We start from the raw sequence: 20,881 nt of genomic DNA, 5'->3' as shown, positions 1-20,881 counted from the left end.
TTCCTTCATAAGTCTCCTAGTCAACTTCTCATTGTGGATCTTAAGGCCTGGTCATCAGAGGCTAAACAAAGTCCTGGGTTAACTTGCCCAACTTTCCCAAGTCCCAAATTGCACCCCACCCATCCACCCCATCTCTCTCTCTCTCTCTCTCTCTGTCTCTCTCTCTCTCTCTCTCTCTCTCACACACACACACACACACACACACACACACACACCCTGAATCCTTCTGGGTATCTCTGTTTTCCTTTTGCCCCTCAGTGATCCTTAGGAATGCCAGAAGTTGGATCCCAGGGTTGTGTAGGACTCAAGGATGAAGAGATCTCTCTCACCCCAGTTCCTCAGTCGAGACACCTTGAGCTTCTGGAGCCCCATCAAAGTAGCCAAGGGATATATACAGACACACTATTCTGGGTTACAAGGACCCAATAAAAGGGAATGTGATTTTCTTGGCCCTCCGGCAATCTAGTTCCTTCCTTAAATTGAATCTCTAATCCAGAAAGCCTTAGCTTGGGGGTCTTAAATCTGGATTGTCTCTCTTCTCCATCTCAAAGAGCTCCAGGGTCTCCAGTCCCATGAGCAGGAGACTCAGAGTAATTCACGCATCCCCGGCAAAAGAAAACAGAGAATTGAAGCCTAGGATCATGATGGTTCAGCTCAAAAACTCAGCCCAAAGCATTTGTACACAGAAAGGGAGAGTCAAAGAGACAGATAAAGTTCACACGGGTATTAGGAGGGATTGAGGCAATACAATCTCTCTTTCCAGTGCCTGTTTGGACAGAAGCAAGCTTCCATCTTTCTTTTTCTACCCTTCATGAGACCTGGAAACTCTAATGTGAGAAATCCACACTCTAGGTGAAGGTTGGTCTCAAAGATTACCACACCATTTACCAGGGAAAAATAAATGTTGGTGCTTTAATTCTAACTCATGAAAGAGGTCAATGGTGCAGTGTGGTTGAAGTTGACTTGGGACGTGGGGGCTCCTGGTTTCTAAGAAGAGCTGCCCTTCCTCTGACTTCTCATCCCAGTCCTTCCCATCTGTCCTGTGGCATTGTCCCCAAATCAGGCCCACCCAGAAGACCAAGGAGCACAGGGGTGCTGACAAAGCCCAGCTCATACTGGCTTATTCCTTCCACCCCTGCACCCTTGATGCCCCCGAAGAGAGATTAGAGGTCTGGGTGGCACAGGCCATCAGACCTCCCGCCCCTCAGTCAGCTTGGGGAGGCAGAAGTTCAAGAGGAGAAGGGGAGTGAAGGGGAACTCAACCATAAAATTCACCATGGAACAAAACCCTGGAGACTGGAAGGCGAAATGTCTGGGTCTGGACCCACACACAAGTGGATTGGCTCAGGGCCCAGCCCAGGTGTTCAGGAAACACAGGCACTTCTGTCCGACGTGCACAGCTTCTGTGCCATCAGATGCTCTTGCTCAGAAATAGTTTCTCACCCACTGCTTGTTCTGACTTGACCCATGTAAACACGAACACAGAAATCCACACCTTCCTGGGCTGTATCCTTTAATAGCTACCCACTGAGCACAGGCACAGGATCATCACTTAGTTGTTTTTATTATTATTATTATTATTATTATTATTATTATTATGAAAAGAAAGGGACTTACATTCATCAACTGTTTATAATATATTGGCGGAGGGTCCTGGTTTTCTGTGCTCACTCCTTTTTCCAAACCCCTTTTTCGACCGGCTCAGAGTTATTCAACAAACTAAAGGTACCAAACACAACTTCCAAACAGTCTCCACTTCTGCTCCCTTCCCCCACCCCATCAGAGGTCTTCTGATAAAACCAATGGCTCCTGGGCACTTCCAGAAAGATAAATCAGAACAGGTCTCCTCTAATCACCCCCACCTGCCCCCAGGAGGATCAGAAGAGAATGAGAACTGGTACAAGGTGAGTGTTTAGAGAATAATCGCCGTCAGAATTTGAATTCGGGGCTGGAGTTCATGTCCACACCTACTTGCACGCCCTGATCTAGAGTCCACATCTCTAAAGCCCAGTGAATTGGGAATGATCCAGGGGACACCCCCACAACTTCAGATCCCTGTAAACCGAGAGGGACCTCAGGGCACATTGTTAGAACTGGAGGACGCAAGCCAAAGACTCCCCAGAACTAGTTCAGAGACAAAGGGAGGGGCTAGAATATTTTCAGCATGGCTTTTCCCATTCATATCTGAGATAGGGTGGACCCAGGAGCTAAAGGGGGTGGTAAGGGAGGGATGGAGGAAGGGGAGTTGAGGGGATGGGCGAGACAGAGATCCAAGTACTTTTTGGCTGATTGGTCGGTGGGGGCCATGTGACCTTGCTTAGAGCCTTTCTGATTGGTTGTTTGACCTTTTCCAGGGTTAAGGACCTAGGAACAAAATTAAAAGCTTCCCGGGTTGACTGGGGCACCTTGGCACTTGATTGATGGCCTATCTCCCACTCCAGGAAGACCCCAAAATTGAGTGGGGGGGCGGGATGGAAAACCAAGAGTCTCAGGCTCAAATGATATTTGTCTTTCTTCCATTTATGTATTTGTTCTACAAAACTGTAAAAAAAAACTGGCCCAGACAGATTATTTGAGAGGAAGGACAATCTATTATTACTGGAGCAGGAAGAGGGGGTGATATTTAAATGGAACTTTTGAGCCTAAGAAACAGAAAGGGAGATGAGGAAGTCATAGAACCCCCAAGAGACGCTGTGTAAATCTGTAAAACAGAAACACACCCCTCTCCATGGACAGGAAGGGAATGGGACTGCGCTTTGGCCAGGAGTACGGGAAGGCCGAGTTTGCCTGGGTGTGGGACTTTGGCCCTGGCTAAATTCTTGGTTGAAGACCATTAGACTCTCACTCCGTAAAGCCCTGGGGAGCTGGCAAGAGGGGAAGAGTCAAGTTAGAGAGCAAGGAAAACTCCCACCTCCCTGAGGCTTGAATGGAAAGTTTCCAGAAACCCCCAAAATCACAGACTGGTGGGGAGGGGAGAGTGGAGAGGGCCGATTATGAGAAAGGGAGAACCTGAGAGTTAACTTTTTGAATGGGCTCCTGGGGAGATCTTCAGGGATCCTCATGCAATAAAGGAGTGGAGAGGACGACAGTGGGAAGGCCCAATCTTGGTGCCGGTGGGGAGGCCCAATCTTGGTGCGGGACAGGGGTCCCCAGAGGGAAGGCGTTGGGGAGTGCCCCAGGTCCCGCGCCAGCACTCCTCACGCAGGCAAGAGCCCGCTAGAGCTGGCTTGGAGATCAGCTCAGGCGCCCGCCCCGTGTCTTTGGGTCTCTGTTCCCCTTCACGCTCCCAGAGTCGGCCTGGGCTCTCCGTCTCTGCTTGAGTCCTGCTTTCCTCAGCCCCCTGGGCGGCAGGGGCACACTCACTGCGTCCTCTCCCCGTCCCCCAACCGCACTTCTCCACAAAAGCAGGTGTCCAGACCCCCTCGCGCCCCAGGGCAGTCCTCCCTTCTGGAAAGGCACAGACCTGGCTCTCCTCCGCCACTCTCCTCCCCTTTCCCTTGGCCTGGACCAGTCGCCCTCCATGGGCCCGCCTTCCGCCCTGATTCAGAATCCCTCCAGATTCGGTCGATTGGGCCGGCCCCTTCAAGGAGCCTGGGTTTCTCCGTAGTCGCTGTCCTGGCTTAGCTCCGGCTGACGCACGGGAGGGGGGTGCACTCGCAGGTGTGGAGGACACGTGCCTCCCTTGCCCGAGGCCTCACTACTCCTTTCTAGAAACCTTTAGGGAGCCCCAGCCTGAGACTGGCCAAAGAACTCTATGCCCATATTGGGCCCTGATGGCTCCACCACCAGCCCCAGGCCACTCTCTCCCCAGGACTGGAGGGCTTTCCTGGACAGCCGAGGAAAGACATTGCCTCCACTCTCCGGACCGGCGGGAACCTCTAGGCCTGCCCGGCCTACTTTACCCTCACGCAAGCGCTAGGGAATGCCAGGGGAGACCCCAACAGCTAGAGGGAAGCATGAAACCACACTGGCCCCAGGCAGACTAAGACCCCAGACTACAGACGCTGGAACAGCTGCCCCCCCCCCGCCCCCGCCTGGTGGTAAGGAAAGAGAAAATGCTCTGGGACTCTGGGCTCAACCCGCTACCTTTAAGATGCTTCTACCATTTCAGGTCACAGCCTGTGGGCTCAGCAGTCCCAGTCCCGAAGCCTTCCTTCCTGGCCTCCCTCTCCAGCTGCCTGACCTGCCTGGACTCTGAGCCACTGGCCCAAGGGCTGGCCTGGCCCCTCCCTGGGCTGGGGGGGCCCCAGAGGCACTTTGCGCTTGCGCCTAGAGTTTGCACGTTCTTACAAACGCCAAACACCCATGTGTCTGCCCAGTCTTGCTCCCCAACTGAGGAGGGAGAGGGGGTCAGGGAGACCTGGCAAAGCTCTAGAGAACCCAGGCCTCTCTTTACCGCAGTCGACTTGCAGCTGGAGGGAATAAAGGGCAGGGAGGGGAGGGCTGGTCAGAGGAGACAAGTTCCCCCATCCTCCTACCTCCCAGCGGCTTCTACTCTTCTTCTTCCACCAAAGCCTGGGAATGCCCGGGGAGGCCTTCTTCCCCTCCCCTTAATGAGTGGGAACTGCCTTCTATCATGGGGAGGGGGGATTAGGTAAACGGGAGAAAGGGTCAGAGAGAGAGAAAATTAACTTACAGCGTTCGCCTGGGATTCATTTGCGAAGATGTAACCTCTCACCGTCATCCCCAGCGCCGTAATCCCCTCTAACTGCCAGGCCCTCTGTCCTAGCATTAAACCCCACCAGCAGCTGCGTGGCTGGACAGTTAAGATTATATATGATGTAAATATATTGTGGGTTTGTCAGCTCTCCCTACACCATAAAACTTGGTTTAATGACATCACGTGGTCCCCCAAGAGCCACTCACGGGCTTGCCTTCGGGCCATTCACATAAATAACCTCCAAAAGTTTCAAACTCCTAAATTCACATAGAAGCCGTGCGTATTTCTCTAATGCTCAGTTACACTAAAAAGCCCTTGTGCTGCTCCTTTGCCCCACCCCCACACCCCCCTTGCAGGGTGGGGAGGGGGGAGAGGGTGGATCCTTATTTATTTATTTATTTACTTACTTACTTACTTACTTATTTCCATAAGGACCTGTCGCCTTGAGGTCGTGTTGATATTTTTTCCTCCTATTTTTTTCCTCCTCTCTCCTCTAATTGCTCAGAGTGGGTCGTGTCCCCCTCTTCCCACTCCCCCGGGAAGGTAAGTCATGCTTCTTCCCCTTTTTTTTTGCTGGCTGCCAGAGGGGGTGGGCTTCAGGGCAAAGTGGGGAGGAAGGCTCCATGGTCCCTGCTTGGGACCCAGAAGCCCCTCCACTAACTTTCCCAGAGCAATGCCAAATCCTGGTGCTTGGAGATCGGTCCGGAGGCTGGCTGGTGGGAGAACCACCCCAGGCTTCAAAGCAGAAGGCTCTGCTCAGAGAGAAAGCAAGGGTCTGGGCCGTACCTAGTCCCAGCGTAGGGGAGTACGGCGGAGGCCTCTGGCTGGGTTGTGGCAGCTGCTGCGGCTGAGGCAGAGGCTGGGGCCTGGGGCAGGCCTGCACACGGACAGGAGGGGCGGGGGCAGGCGGGCGCTGGCTGCGTCGACCCAAGTCTGGCCAACTTGAGTCAACCCTCCAGCTCCTCCAGGGAAAGAGGCCTTAACGCTGCAGGAAGGAGGCATTCTGTGCAAGGTGGGGCTGGTGTGCCCTGCAACGCGGGTCTGAGCAACTTCGCCCCTGGCCCTGGCCCAGCCCTTGGTTCTACCCCTGGGGCGGTGTGTCCCCTGGGGAGGAAGCTCAGGGCCTCGGCAGCCAGGGATGCTGGAGTGCGTGATGGCGGGCGCCACGGCCTCTTTCTTAGTTAACTGTTACCCATTGGAGACGCCAGTGCTTCTCCACGCTTCACCGCCCGCCCAATAGTTTTACTCAGCATGGAGAAAAAATTAAAATAACTCCCTGAAGAAAATTACACATTTTATTTGAGAGAGAGAGGGAGAGAGAGTGAGGGACTGAGAGGGGAGCCGAGTTGGTGCTCAGCTGGGCCGACTGCTGTGTGCTAGTCAGGGAGAGACGCAACTGGCGCCCTAACCTGGACTGAGAGCAGTGCGAAGGGAAGGGTGTAGCAATGGGCACAGATCAATAAACATTTGTTGAGACCTCCTACGTGCCGGGCACAGGGTGAGGAAAGACTCCTGGGTTTAAAAAAAATGACGGATAGCTTAGGCAGTGGGATGCAGAGAAGTCAGTCCTTCTAATAAATCCAAGGAGCATCAGCATTAATAATCATAAATATTCCCCTTGCCCCTCCCCAGAGTCTCTCTGCTCCCTTTCCCTCTTGGCTGTAAGAGCAGCCTTCCAGCCCAGCTCCTGAGCCGCGCCCTCCCCCAGTGTGGGGGGCCTAGGCTTGGCTCCAGGAAATCACCCCCGTTGTGGGAGGCGGGAGAGGAAATGCAGTAAAGTTTTATGGACCCTTCCCACATTTGTTTCTCCTATAAAGTACTTCCTCCCCCATCCCATCCCAGGAACCTGGAGCAGAGCAGAGTGTGGGCCTCAGCCAGCCTCGGCACCACCTGAATTATCCGCCTTTTCCCCTTCCCTTTAGCCCGCCCTCCCCCTCCACACAAAATCCCAGAGACTGAGACAAATGAGGGCAAACAGAAGGACTCCGGCACCAGTCTACGCAGCTCCTCTCCCAGCTAATTGTCCTGCATAGCCTCAGGCCCTAGAAGTGGGGGAAACAGTCTGCACGTTTCCTGCCAGGCAGGTACACTGTAGGCTGCCCTCCTTGCTCCCATCTCCCCCAGTATCTTAAAAAGCTGAGACACACTTCCTCCAACTCCCCCAGACCCCTTCACCAAGCAGTACCAACTCTATCTGAGGAGGCTTCTTGGGACCAAAGGGGCCCCTAGGCTGAGGGCTCAGCCCTCCATGTCCAGCGAGGCCCCCTCAGGGAACACCTAGTCCTGGGAGAGATCTTCAGAGGCCCAGAAGGGCCCGAGAGTCTGAGTCTGAGCACCACGGAGCCCCCAGGCCCTGCAGATTATCTCTGGCATGCAGTGGGGGCTGCTTGCCAGTCTAGAGGCCTCAGACCCACCTAGCCAAGGTGGGAGTGGGATGCAGAGGCCTGAAAGCCTTGGAGAGCCACAGCACGGGGAAAGCCAGTACAGACTGCCTACGTGCTCTCCCCTTTCCCCAAAGGCCCTTCTGAGAACCAGGGATCTGGAAAGGAGCTCAATTTCACCTCCCTCTTCTCAATACCTCTAGAAGCTCCTAAAAATTCTTTTTAAAAAGAGGGCTGAGAGGCTGTGGGTCTCCCCTATACCCCACAGCCCATTTAGACCCTTTCACCCAATGCATGCCCCAAAGAGAGGCACCACTGCATCTTTAGTCCTGTTCTCTCTTTGTCTTTATTTGATATGACAAAATATAGTTTCAGGGAAGACCTGGAGTCAATAAATAGTTGGACAACAGCGATGGGGCAGGAGGGCACAGAGAGTCGTGGCAGGGACTAGTGGGCAGCCAGGAACCTCAAGAACTGCTTGCTGGGGTCCAGTGACAGGGAACCCCCATAGTTGAGCTATCTAGTGGTCTGAGGCGGAGGGGCCTGAGGCGGCATGCAGAGGGCGCAGGCTGGAAAAGTTACCGGGCTTAGGGATGGGTGAGAAGGTTTGGAGAGCCTAGGGCAACCGAGGGGGCCCTAGGCGGACCCTCCAGTCATCTCCCCCTTTCATATGCAAATCATTTAAAAACCGAACATGGACTTTAGTCGCTACAACCAAGCACCCCGAGTCTGGCGCCGGACTCCGCCAAGCACAACCGCTCTCGCCAGCCCTCAGCCGCCTGGCCAGCCTAAGCCGGGAACAAAGGACGGGGGAGGCCGGAGGGTCGGGGCGCTGGGCCTGGAGCGCCTGCAGGGCCCACCTTAATTCCGGCGGGCCGCGCTGGGGCTGGAAGCCTGAGAGGCGGCCCAGGCCCGGGGTCGTTCAGTGCCAGCCCGTCTCCCGCAGCCCTCTGGGGAGCCCCACGGAGCTCGCCCTGGCCCCCGGGTGCTGAGCAGAACTGAGGGGAGTCCGGGCAGCGCGGACAGCCCCGCGGGAACCTGGGGTCGGTGGGGATGCGGAATGCCAAGGGAAAGCGCTTTTGTCTGTGAGGCCCCGCAGCCGGTGCTGCAGCCCCCGCCCTTGCCCCAAAATATAGAGAGAGGAAAACGGAAAAGGAAAGGCGCGGGGACCCAAGCGGGCTCGGGGCGCTATCTGCGGGCCTCCCCGCTGCCTCTAAAGAGCCTCTTTGCTTTTCATTTTGGAATCTTTCTTCCACTTCATCCTGCGGTTCTGGAACCAGATCTTGATCTGTCTCTCGTTGAGACACAAGTTGTTGGCGATCTCTATGCGCCTGCGGCGAGTGAGGTAGCGGTTAAAGTGGAATTCTTTTTCCAGTTCCAGAGTCTGGTAGCGCGTGTAACTGGTTCGGGACCGCTTGCCGTCCGTCTCTGGAATATAAACCCCCCAAGCCAGGAAGGGGTGAATAGCGTGCAGCGCCCCAGCGTCCCGACCCCAGCCCAGGCCCCCACCCGCCGCCGGAGGGAGAGGAGGCGAGCAGGGCAGGACAGGCCCAGCGGGCCGCAGGCGGGCCCGGCCCGGCCCAGCCCAGCCCAGCCCCGGGACAGGCGCCTCTGCCCTGGCAGAAACTTTCCGCCGCAGCCTTCACTCAGCAGCCGGAGGGGCTGAGGGGGGTGGGGGGAGAGGGAGACCCGGGCTCGGACCGAACAATAAGCACCCTCGAGATCCGAGCACCGGGGACCCCCCTCCCGCCCCTCCCGAGTCGCTGGAATCCTCCGGAGCGGCCGGCGCCGGCCGAGCGGGCTCCGCAGGGGAGGGAGGGAGGGAGCCGCGGGGGGATCCCCGCTCTGGAGCCCCGCGCTCCTCACCCTTCAGATCCCTCTATTTTTTTAACTCCCTCCCTCTCCCCCAAAAATTGAATATTGCCTTTTATACACGTTTTGTTCCTATGATCCAATTATGTCGTCGTAAATTTGGGCGCACACAGCCTCTAAGCCTTTTAGTGGACAGTTTTACGAGCCATTGATGCCTGGATCGTAAAATTTATGGCCGCAGGTTTTTTTTCTTTATTTGCCCCGCATGGCCTATAAAACCCAGGCGGACCCGAGCGCGCAAAATGAAGTCCTAAAGTTTACCGTGGCTCATGTGCAGTTTGGTCATCCACGGGTAAATCTGTGGCGGGGCCGGTGGCTGGCTCAGTCCGGCGGGCTGCCCTGTCTGCGCCTGTTCCTCTTTGATCTCCCCACCGCTCTTAGCTCGCTCCTCCAGCGCTGGGCGAGCCGCCTTCTGACTGTACATCCCGGGGTTCAGAGGAGCCGCTTCATCTCTGCCCAGAGCGTGTCCCGGAGCGGCCGCGGCGCTGCAGGCGGGGCGGTCGGGGTGAGCCCGGGGGTTGGCAGCCATGTCTACCCCGTGGAGAGAGTTGGAAGGCGCAGGCGGTGGGAAAGTGATGCTTAAGTCCAATCCACCGTAGCAGTACCTGGATGCCTGCACCTCTGAGGCCGATCCATAGTTCCCACAAGTTTGCATGTTATAGGCAGGGATATTGGGGCTCTGCTTATAGAATGAATTGGCTACGTAGGAGCTCATGGCGGGGAGGGCCCAAAAAAAAATTTCTGCACCCTTTTTGATTAAGGGTGATTTGTGACTCTTTGAAGTTGAGGGTTTTTTTGTTCTCCAAAGTGCACAATTTATAGGTGGAGATATCTCTTTCTTTATCCTATGCGCTCTTCCCAAATAAGGGAGCCTTAAATAGAGTCACGTGACTCCAGCGGCCACTCATAAATTTGGCTTGATGACCTCCGGGAGGTTAGTGATGGAAGCCGGCGAAACGCATCTTGATATGTTGGCAAAGCCCAACCAAGGGGGAGAGGGAGTGAGAGAGAAAGAGAGAGAGAAGGGGGAGAAAAAAAATGGTTCTTGGAATTGGGGGGTAGCCGGGACAACGAGCCCACAGCGACACCTGGTGCCTACTCGGAGGAATTGCAGTCTGGCTTGTTGGCTCGCCTTCAGACCGCTGGATTTTCTACCCTGTAGAGAAACTGGTTGTTGCTGCAACAAACCCTTGAAATGGTCTTTTAAACTGTATTTAATTTTAAGGAAAGATGAGGTCTTGTTTAGGATACAAAAACTAAAGCATAGCCCTGCCTCCCCACCCCCCGAGCCTTTCAATCTTCAAAAATGACTGAGGAAAGGAGATTTAGGTAGGGGGTCCCTGGTCAAGTTGGAGATCCCAAGAGATTTATCTCAGGTTCTCTAAACCAAGGGGTAAGGTCCCTCTCCTTGCAGGCCCCAAGGCCCTGCTACTGCTGAGGAGGTGACTGTCAGCATGGGGAAGTGAACCCAGCCCCTGGAGAAGTAGATAGGGTGCCCAGAGGAGGAGGGGTCCTGGGTGGGCAGACCTAGATAGAGGGAGGGTCAGGAAGCTGAAAGTGCTGGGAACCCTGGGATGAGCCTGGAGGTGAGGATCCAGGGGGACTTGAGTACACCTCACCATGCTGGGACCCCAGAGTGGTAACTAGGCAATTTTCTGTGTGTGTGTGTGTGTGTGTGTGTGTGTGTGTGTGTGTGTGTGTGTAGAACCAGACACAATGGGCTTGGAGGACTGCTCTGCATCCCTGTGTATGACCTTATGGGGTATTCTATGCCAGATATTTGGGATAGAAAATAGATGTTAATTGAGGGCATAGAGACGCAAGATTAAAGCCTCCACAAATATTATATGAGCAGGGCAGAGGAAAAGGCCTGTGTTGTGCCCTTTTTGAAAAAAGGCCTCTGGAACAGGTTTTCAGGGACCTAGATACAGAAGGTCCACAGGAGAGCAATTTCTGAGCTATTTGGAGGCGTGGAAAGGACCTGGCTGGGGGTGGGGGATGGAGGAGTTGGGCAGGGCAGGCGCCTGGGCAACCTTCACAGCCTGTGGCCAGGGGCTCCGCAGCCATTCGGCCCCTTTCCGACCCCCCTCCCCTAGCCCCAAGTCTTATTCTTTCCTGCCTGCCTCTCCCCAGGAAATCCCCGCCCCTGCCAGGAGAAGCCCCCCTCCGGCCCCCCCGCTGGCGGAGGCGCTGGAGGGGGCGCTGGCGGGGATCTGGAAGGTCTGGAAAACTCTGGCGGATTTTTTCCCTCCGGGAGACCCCCTCACTACCTCACTCCCTAGGTCCACTCAGGTTTCTCTGGCTGGGCTTAAGGAGAGAAGGCCCGAGCTGGGGAAGGGTGAGGGTCTGGCTGCGCTCCTCACCCGCCGAGTTTGAGAGGTGGAGTGCGGAACCAGACTGGGGCTGTAAGGAAGAAGGAATTTTGTCCCAGCCCTGTCAGGAGTCCCAGAGCAGGCTCAGTTTCCAGGCTTTCTTTTTCGAGATGTCCTTGAATCGCTCAGTCCCTGCGGAAGGGCTCAAATCCCGCGGTCTTCTCTTTCCCCTCGGCTCTCCGCCTCCGCCACGTTTCGCAACAGTCGGCCTGGCGCGGGCTGGGGGCTGCTCACGCGGCGCCCCCTCCTCACTCCGGGGAGTGGACGGGGGAGACCCGGGTGCCTGGAGAATGCTTCTTTTCTGGCCCTTGGGGGCTCGGGGTTCAGAAGCCGAGGACCCCAGACTACCACAGGCTGGAAGAAAGGCCTGTGTGGGGCTGGAGACCAATCCGAGCAACCCAGGCCCCCCCCCACCCCACAACGAGATCCTATGCGGCCTTTTTTGCGGGGTGAGTGTGTTGCTCGGCTGGGAAGCCCAGAGAGGCCCCCCAGCCCCCTAGCGCGTTCACCAGGAGGACGGGAGGCCCGGCTCTGCGCCCGGCTCCCGGGAAAGGCGAGCGCAGGGGGCTGGGGGCTTGCAGGCGGCGGGCAGACGCGGGAGCGCTCGGAGCCTGCTCCAACTTTCACCCCAGGCCGGCGGACGAGCGAATGAACAGAAATCCCCATATAAACTTTTAAAAATAATATCAGTTTTATTAAATATTCGAGAACGGATCCAGAGGTCGGATTTATACAGGAGGGTAACACGAGGGGATTTTTTTAAATTTATTTTTTTCTCCTACTGGCTAAACAAACGTCATTCACTTTTTTTCTCTCTTTTTGTAATTTTCCCTCTTTTTTTTCCCCTTTTAAGACGGGAGTGGAACACGGACGGTGCTAAACATAAATATAAATACAGAGACCACAAATACAGCTAAAAATATTCACACAGAAACGGTCACAGTTTGTAATATGCCATAATGACCCCCAGGATTCTCTAAATACAATTTGCCTGGGCTGGGCATTTGCTGGGTTAGAGGGGCCGGGCAGGGGCTGCGGGGAGGCCCTGGGGGTTGCTCTGGGGCCACGACGCGCCCTCCTTGGGCCTCCCGCCCTCCGCGGCTGCCAGGCCGGGCCCTGAGGCCCCGGAGCGAGGCCCCCGCCCGGGAGCCGGCTCTCTGCGCAGGGCGGGGGTGGAGGCGCCGAGGGGGTGGCAGGCCCAGTCCTCATGTGGAGGGAGATCTGTAGAGTCTGAAGCGAGGTTCAGGGACGGAGCCCCAAGGCCTGGGCGGGGGAAGGGGCCTGCAGACGAGCCGAGAATGAGCTAGCGAGGGAGCGAGGAGGAGGAGGCGCGTGTGGGAGAGAGTTTGTGCGGTGAGGGAGGGGGTCCAGAGTTGACTTGCAGGTCCATATTTGACTCCCTAATTTTGTTTTAGGGAGTCAAAACGCATCAATTGTGCCAGTGATAAATATAGAGTGTGTGATCAGGAGGGAATTGGGGGGGGTAGCAAGGGAGAAGGAGAGCGAGGGGTGGCAGGGACAGTCCTGGTCACTCTTTCTGCTTCTCCTCTTCTGTCTCTTCCCGCTTTTCCTCTTTTCCGCCCAGGCTGTCGGCCGCGGCCCCTCCGCCGCCCCCTGAGAGCGTGGACGTGAGATTAGATTCTTTTTTCCACTTCATCCGGCGGTTCTGGAACCAGATTTTGATCTGTCGCTCGGTCAGGCAGAGCGCGTTGGCGATCTCGATGCGCCGGCGCCGCGTTAGATAGCGGTTGAAGTGAAATTCCTTCTCCAGTTCCAGGGTCTGGTACCGCGAGTAGATCTGGCGACCGCGCCTCCGGTCCGCTCCGTAGCCGACCCCTAGAGATCCGGGCACAAAACACACTAAAAACAATCAGCGAGGCATCCTCCGTAGATGATATAGCCTAGCAAAGTCCTGACCCTCCCAACTTGGCCAGCAGCTCACGGGCCCCCTCGGACTCCAGCCTTCTCCCTTTTGCTCTGCCCCACCCCCACTGGGGGTACAGCCAGGATCCCAACTTCATTCAGTCGCCCACCATATGTTGGTAGGTGAGTGTCCCAAAGAAGGGGGGGGCAAGAACCAGGCAGAAAGCTGTAAGTCTAAAAACTGGTTTTTGAAAAATCCCAAACACTGGGGAGGAGGGCCCCATTTCTCAACAACTGGGCTCCCCCACCTCCCCAAGCACCCTAGCTCCTTGGAAACTTCTCCCCACTTCTCTGCCCCCTCCTCTCCCCCCTCCCTTTTTCTCGGCCTGACTCGACTTTGGGGGGCTCCCTACCCCCTGCCCCCTCCCATCATACCCTGCCCTGTTCCTGCCCCCTCAGCTAGCCTTGGAGCCCTCCAATCCGTCAGGGGCCGAGGGGGCCAGGCCCCTGCGAGCAAGCGGGAGGCGAGCAGAGGGGGCAGAAGAGGGGGCCCTGTCTCGGCGTCGGCGAGGAGACGAGCGTGATTGTTTTTATGGGGCCATAAAAAACTCTCTCCGCCCGTTCTTCTAGGGAAGCCGGTCATAAAGCCAGTTCAGTTTATTTAATTTATATCTCGGAGCTGTAAAACTCACCACTGTGCGAATTCATTCGCTGCATCCAAGGGTAAATCTGGATGCTGGCTTTCTGGTCCTGGGGCGCAGTCCTGCCCTGCTCAGAACTAAAATCCTGAGCGATTGAGGTCTGTGTGTTATGTCCTAAGGTGTTTTGTCTGCAGTTTGAGAGCATGTCTTTCTCCTGGTAAAAGGAATTAGATCCATAGTCATACGGCCCCCGGCTGGAACTGAACACGACATTCTCCTGTGGCGAATAAAAGGGAGTCGAGTAGATCCGGTTCTGGGCAACGGCTGCTCCATAGGTCGAGAAATGCCTCACTGGATCATAGGCGGTGGAATTGAGGGCGACGTTGGGGAGGACGTCCTGGCCCCCGGCGAGGTGGCAGGATAAGGAAGGGTTAGTGAAGTAGGAATTCATCCCTTTGCCTTTACCTGGTCGGGCTATGATTTCTTTAATATTTATTTCTGTCTCCAGTTTGTACTCGGAACTAGATGGTTATAGGGACGGCTCCAATCCAGGACAGACAAAATGACAAAGTCAGCTGACCCCCTTCCAGCCAATCGCAAGCCAGATGTCAAGAAGGGGGAAAAAAATCGCTTCTGCTTCTGTTGATTCCCTAGTTGAGACTAAGTGTGTGCTTTGAAAGTAAGACTTGGATTTCTTTTAAAAATATATATGCTAGGGAACTGATTTGGAGGTGAAGAAGGGTGCATACGCATTAGCAGGGCCTTGGGGCCCAGGGAGAAGAGCCGCACTGCTAGGAAATCTCAGCCCCAGCTAACTTTGCTGTGCTGTGGCCAGAGCCAGATCTGGAGAAATCCCTCTATTTTCAATCTGATTTCATCTTTTATATCTTTCCCCTTCTAAAATTACATCCTGATTTCTTTATGGAAAGAGCCCCTTCCCAGCTCCTGGGGGGAATCCCCAGAAATCCTACAGGAAATCCTAGTTTGACCCTCCATGGAGTGAGTCCTCATCACTAAACCAGTATTTTCCCCCCAATAATTAAAAAAATCAAAAGTAGAACGAACTGCGTAAAACATGGTGCTCAGAGCAAGGAGAGTGTGGCTGATAGGCTTAGGTGGAAGGGGGATGGAGGGAGCAAGGGGCTCTAAGGGCTCAGGGAGAGATTTCAGGATAGAGTGGCAGAGCTGAAGTACCAAAGGGGCCATGCATTTGCTTCCTCTTCCCCTTAGCCCCCCTCTGCCTCTCAGAACACCCTTTTGGGGGGAAACTCTTGCAGCATTTTTGCCTAAAAGGGAAAATGTGTAAAAACACAATAGAAAAGAGAGAGGAAGAAGTAAAAGGTTGGAGAGAGAGAGAGAAAGGAAGAAAGAAAGGAAGAAAGAACTCTGAGAGTCTTTCTAGACACATCAACTCCTGTTTATGTTGGTGAGAATTTATGATTTGGAGCCAGCAAGGGCCGGTGGGGTAATTCACATAGGATCCAGGCAGAAAGAGAAGGCTGGTGGGGCTCTGAAGGCCAGTTAGCGTCTTGCAGGCTGAAGCCCCTGCACAAGTCAGAAGCCCCCAGCCCCCTCCGAACACCGCCCCGCCAGGGAGGCACCCCTGGACCTGAGCGCTGGGGCTTGGGAGATTCCAGCAAAGGGCTCCTGGGGAACTCTCACTCAAGGGCCAGCCACACCTGGCAGAGCCCAGCCTCTCAGCAGCCCCTACCCCCGTTTTCTCTCCACCTTGGGGCTGAGAAAAAGGAAGAGAAGGTTAGGAAAAGGCAGCTGAGTTCGAAGCTTCTGAGGGAGCCGCAATGGGCGAACTGAAACAGCGGAAGGTGTGCAGATGGGTTTTCTCCTGATTAATCCAAACTTAATTTGATATCGTGACATAGGCTGAAAATGCTTTGAGCTGACAAAGAGGGGGCGGTGGGGCTAGCAAAGGGAGCAGTGGAAGCTCATATTTTCTCTTCACCATTTTTTTGGGGGGGGTGGCTATAACAAGAACCCGGATGTCGCCGGATTTTATGATCTTTTCCTTCTGTGTAACAAAGCGGAGTAATCAATGGGTAGCAATAAAGCCATAAACGGGACTACGCTGGGAAAAAACTCGTTTATTCATCTTCTGTAACGTTAAGGTTTCCCTGGAGTGTCGCTAGGGGGGAAAAATAAAGTTTCGAACCCCAAAGCAGACAGTGTGTAGGAGCTGGTGGAGACAACATGTTAGCTAATACATGAACCTCGTTAGGGGATTGAAGAGTCTTCCTGCCGGACAATTTGTGTTGGCTTTTAAAAATACAGCCCCAATCCTTCAGAAAGGAGGGAAATTTGTTGGTATTTAAAAGGGTGGGGGAAAGACCCCTATAATTATAAAGGTTCCCCCTCTTGGACCATACTTGCTTCTGCTCAAGGAGATGAAAGCGTAAGGGTAGAGGAGGGTTCCAAATTAAGAAGGAAATTTGGAAATGAGTTGTCTTGTTTGGGGGTGACATGGCAGGTACATAAACACAGACACCAGGGCGACTTGCTTTTTGCTCTAGAATCCAGCTGTCCTCCAATTCATGGCGTGCCTGGACAGAGGTTTTCAACAGCTGGCTGGGGCTCCAGGCCCCCTGGAGGGCAAGATGTAGAGCGAGAAAGAACTAGGGGGAGGGGGAAGACCCAGGGGGCTGAGCTAAGAAACAAGTCAGCGCACCCTTGGACACAAGTAGCCGCTCTTAGAGTTCCCAGCCTCATTTCTGCCCTAAGGGTAGCCGTGTAACACGTACAACAGGCTGGAGGAGAGGGTAAATTCCCTCCATCCCCCCCCCCCATTTCAGAGAGATTGCTAGAGGGATAAATCATGTCAGTGATATTTCCTTCAAGATATTAAATTGTTGCAATGTACAACAAATTGAATGATGGAAGATAGGATGTCTTAATGAGGTTTCACTTTCAATGAGTGTTGATTTTCTATGTATTTTTGAATCTCTTTTATGGGGGGTGGGGGAAGGAAGGACCTTGGGAGAAAGAAGGGGCTTCTGGGGAAGCATGTGCTGCAGCCCCCCAGCAAGGATGCCTGGATTTCCTTGAGCCCCTCCTCAACAAAGTCTGGAGGGGAAAGGGGCCCCAAAGTTGGGGATAGTCAGCTTTGGGGCCTGAAAGTAGTGGGCGCGGGGGTGGGCGACCTGAGGAGCAGAATGTAAGTCTCAGCCCCGGAAAGTTAAGTGTTTTATTACGTCCCTAAACAGAGGGCAGAGACTGAAAGGTCTCGCCGATTTATAATGAACAGAAACCAGCTGCTGGGGGAAAAAGGCAGAAATGCTGGAAGGGGGAGAGGAGGGGAAGCAGAAATACAAATAAATTCCCCCCACTGCTTAAAGATTTTTGGCAAAATTAATTTCCAACATACTCTCCCCCATCACCTTTCATCCCTGAAAAAAAGAAGCCTCCTTCTTTCAGTCAGATCTTTAATTATGCAGCTGAAATTTGCTGGAAGGATTCGCTCCAAGGGGGGAGCGCAGGTCAGATAAGCCCGATCTTCCCTCCATTGGATTATATTTTCCTTTTCTCATTTTATGTTAATTTTATTTTTTTGGCGCAAAAACGAGTGTCTATGGGGGGATAGCTGGGACTTGGGTTTTTCTATATATATTTATATTTTCCTGTTAAATTTGTCTGAAAACAATTATGGAAACTCATCAGCAGAAGCAAGAACAGATGTTTTATTAAAACTGCAGTTGAGCTCTGTAAATATGCACAAGTCCTGGGAAGGGGGGGGACTTGTTCTTTGTTTCTATAAAACAAGCCTAGAGCAATCAGAGAACACCCCCATCAGGCCCGCAGGTCTCCGAGTAGCTCTGCCCCTTGGGCCTCCGGAATCAGGCATTCCGAGGGGTTTGGCGGCGAGAGCAGATTTTCGCTTTCGTAGCTGTAATTAGTGGATTCGAAAACAGAATTCAAAAAACACAGAAAAGGAATAAAGGGGGAAAGTTGCCGCTCGCTGCTCCAGTCCCCCCATCTACCCAGTCAAAAAAACATGCTTCTCATGAGCTCTAATTATAGGAGAGGAACTTACTCCAGGCGCCATGGGCCTGCGTGGGGGGCAGTCACTGGCCCGGAGTCCCCAAGGCTAAGGGGTACTTGGGAGGCTGGGCACTTGAAGGTTTCTCAGAATGAGTCAAGCGCTCCTACCCCAGCCTTCACCTGCTCCAGGCCAGGGGCTGGCGGCCTGTGTAGCTCTGAACTGGGGAGAGGGTGGGTATGACTGGACTCTGACTGGGAAGGGGTTCTGGGCAGGCCTCACCTTGCCTGCCTTTGCTTTCCACTCAGCTCTGGGAAATATATTAATTTCTTGGGGAAGGGTATCTGAAGTGAGAGGGATGCGATCTGGAATATTTATTGGGGGGCAATCTTTTCCAGAGGTCCTGGCTAGTTTGTGTTCTGCCAGTCTTCTCTCTTTTCCTAGATCCCCCAACTCTGCGCGGATGTCTGTGACTCACCCAGCCTTGCACACAGATACACACACTCCATTCCTGGCTGCCGGCGCCACCAACTCCAGCTCGGCGCCTCCGGAGGCTGCTCAAGGACCTGGACACCCGGAGCGGCAGGACTCAGCACTCGGCCTGGGCGCTGGGCTGCCTGGAAGCCACTGCAGCTGCCCCACTCACCCCTGCCAGTTCTCAATTTTGCGAGCAGGGGAGGAGCGGTGGCCCCACCAACCCCTTTTGTGCCACTGGGCAAGGGCTGAAATTCCTCTTGCGGAGAAAGCCCAGTTTCAATAATTGTTGAGCTCACCTTACAATCGCACTGTTTGGTTAAGGCTTTGCTGTTCAAGAGCGACTGCTCGGTTGGCCCGACTGGCTTATGATCAGCATTTTTTAACTTAAAAATCAGAAACTAAATTCTACTCCAAATGCCCAGGGTTTTGTGTAGGAGTTCCTTTGATCTCCATAGAATCCGGAGTAAAAGGGTTGCAAAGAGAGTCTCCAGGTCCACCAGAGAACCTGAATGCGGGGAGCGGGGTCTGCCTGGGGACACCACAGCACAGCTCACCCAAGGAGCCTCCACTTTCTCAGAGATGGGGGGGGGGAGTAGTCTGAGCACACACCTCCTCATACACACTGCATTCCAAAACAGAATGTTCCTCCTCCTTTCAAAGTTAAGGCATGGAGACACTTGGAGAAAGGTGAAATCTGACACATCCAGCCCGGAAATGGAGCCCATTTGGGGGTGCTTATATTCTGGGGACAGGGCCCAGGCTGGCCAGCTGAATGGAGTTGGGGGTCAACAGGGAGGGGGGGAAGGAGGATGAGGCCAGATGGGGTATGTCAAGCGCCTGAGAACTGCCCCCAAACGCCTCTGAGGCCTGGGCTGGCAAATTCTCTTTGGAGCTAAGAGGTTGAGAGGCTGCCCAAGCTGCTTTTGCTTTATTTGCAATTAAACAGAGAATAAAGGTACCCTGAGAGGCTCTGCTAAAGCCCATCCTATTTTCTCTCCTCTGTCTCTCTTTCCAGAAATCTGCCTGCCCTTTCTTTACCAGCACTCCAGTTCCTGCTGCTACCATCAGCAGACACAAACTCCCACAATGGCGTTTGTTTAGCTTCTCAATTCACTTCACTAACTGAAGGTTAAAAAGTAAAATAGATCCCCAGCATCTCTGTCCCACCCCACTCAGTCCTGAGCCCCTTTGGGCTCATCTTTGGAAGAAATCATTTCTGGCTAAGCGTCCCACCTCTGTCCCAAGCAGCTGGATATCAGCTGAGGAGACAGCATGCGAGAGAGCCTTCGGACAGAGTATCTCATCCCCACTGGGAATGGGGAGGGAACTCAGATGCTGACTGACATTTCAGGGAGGAAAAGCAAGTGGCCCTGGCTGGCCCAGGAGGAAAACTGAAAATCTAGAATATTTAGAATATTTTTGGCCCCCAGAATGGGGCCAAAGGACCCCCAACTTCCTGGCTTTTCTGAAACCCCTCCCCACTAAGCACTGCTCGAACCCACTTTGCAGGTTTATGAGAACTGTAAAATTCAGGAGCACGGCATTCATGACGTCACAGTGAGTTGTCATGAGGAAATTGTAAATGTCACGTTAAGTTATATACAGTAGGAGTTTTGTGTGGGGGTGCCCTGCCTCTCCTCACTTTTTTTCCTTTTCCCCTTTTTTTCAGGCCTAAGTTCTCCCCCTTGAAAATAAAATGTTATTATGTTCTGGAACAATAAGCCAACAATGAAACATCGTCCTCATTTCCCTATAAATAATTTTATCCTGTATTGTTTGCGGATCTGAGAGAACCATTTAGTCTGCACTGGCGAAGAGAGAGAGAGAGACGGGGAGGGGAATTAATTTCAGAAACGAGAATATTACTTACTTCGATGATACTCCTTTAGATTTGATAGCCAGGAGCAAAATTAGAGGCGAACAGCGGCCTCTCCGACTCTACACCTGGCGGGATTGGAGATTTATAGGATCTTTAGCGAAGGGGCAATTTAATTTTGTAGGATTTGCTCAAATTCACTGCTATTTTGGGGGGCTGAGGAGAAGGGAGGGTGAGGGGAGAACGACATGCTTTATCTAGTTTTATGAATCTGCCAACATGACCCTGATTTAAAACCCAACAACCAGTGTCTCAGGGAAAACTCCTGCAGAAAGGGGTGGAAGAGTGGGGTGAGGGGGACTCAGCTTTCTCAATGACTGTGGCCCCCTTAACCAAGCAGTTGCCAGAGGGAAGGAAGAAAAGCCCGAGGCAAGGGGAGGGCAGCTCTAAGTCTCTCTACCACCAGGACACCCGGAGCTTTATGGTGTCCCCATAATTCCCCCAACCCTATAAACAGCTGCCCTATTTTAGGACGATTTCTGCTTCCTCCCCTGGGAAAGGGAGCGTGAGGGAGGAGGTAATGGCGGGAGCAGGGTGCCGGAAAGGGGAGGGAGCACAGGATAGCGCCGCACTTTGTTCTCCTGGGTGAGTTTGCTGGTTTGGCGGGTTTCTGACGCAGGGTGGCAGCAGACAAAACAAGTAAACAAGTCACAGACACAATAAACAGGGGCGGCCGCAGCCGCCGTGGCAGAGGCCGTGTGCCGGGTGAGGGGCACAATTTGGGGGTAATGTCACCCCAGCACCCAGGCAT

General features: G+C 53.9%; 2 protein-coding genes across 3 annotated transcripts; both read right to left on the bottom strand.

The window, feature by feature from the left end:
* Positions 1–1,556: 1,556 nt before the first annotated feature.
* Positions 1,557–10,603, bottom strand: HOXC5 (homeobox C5). Its single transcript, XM_045800879.2, has 2 exons — positions 9,175–10,603; positions 1,557–8,469 (listed from the first exon to the last, which is right to left on the bottom strand). Exons 1-2 carry the CDS (start codon positions 9,626–9,628, stop codon positions 8,255–8,257), a joined length of 669 nt encoding a protein of 222 aa, XP_045656835.1. The 5' UTR covers positions 9,629–10,603; the 3' UTR covers positions 1,557–8,254.
* Positions 10,604–11,954: 1,351 nt separating this feature from the next.
* Positions 11,955–20,115, bottom strand: HOXC6 (homeobox C6). 2 transcript variants are annotated; one of them, XM_087855887.1, is made up of 2 exons: positions 13,841–20,115; positions 11,955–13,145 (listed from the first exon to the last, which is right to left on the bottom strand). In XM_087855887.1, the coding sequence occupies exons 1-2, from the start codon at positions 14,238–14,240 to the stop codon at positions 12,814–12,816; spliced, it is 732 nt and encodes a 243-aa protein (XP_087712013.1). In that variant the 5' UTR covers positions 14,241–20,115; the 3' UTR covers positions 11,955–12,813. The 2 variants fall into 2 exon arrangements, with proteins under 2 accessions (XP_087712013.1, XP_045656839.1); XM_045800883.2 differs by having other exon boundaries at positions 11,955–13,121.
* Positions 20,116–20,881: the final 766 nt, after the last annotated feature.

Source organism: Ursus americanus, chromosome 25 (genome assembly GCF_024610735.1).
Source record: "Ursus americanus isolate L20-20 chromosome 25, mUrsAme1.1.p, whole genome shotgun sequence".
Taxonomy (NCBI): Eukaryota; Metazoa; Chordata; class Mammalia; order Carnivora; family Ursidae; genus Ursus; species Ursus americanus.
Note: the sequence above shows the minus strand (reverse complement) of the source record. Positions and strands in the feature narration are given on the sequence as shown.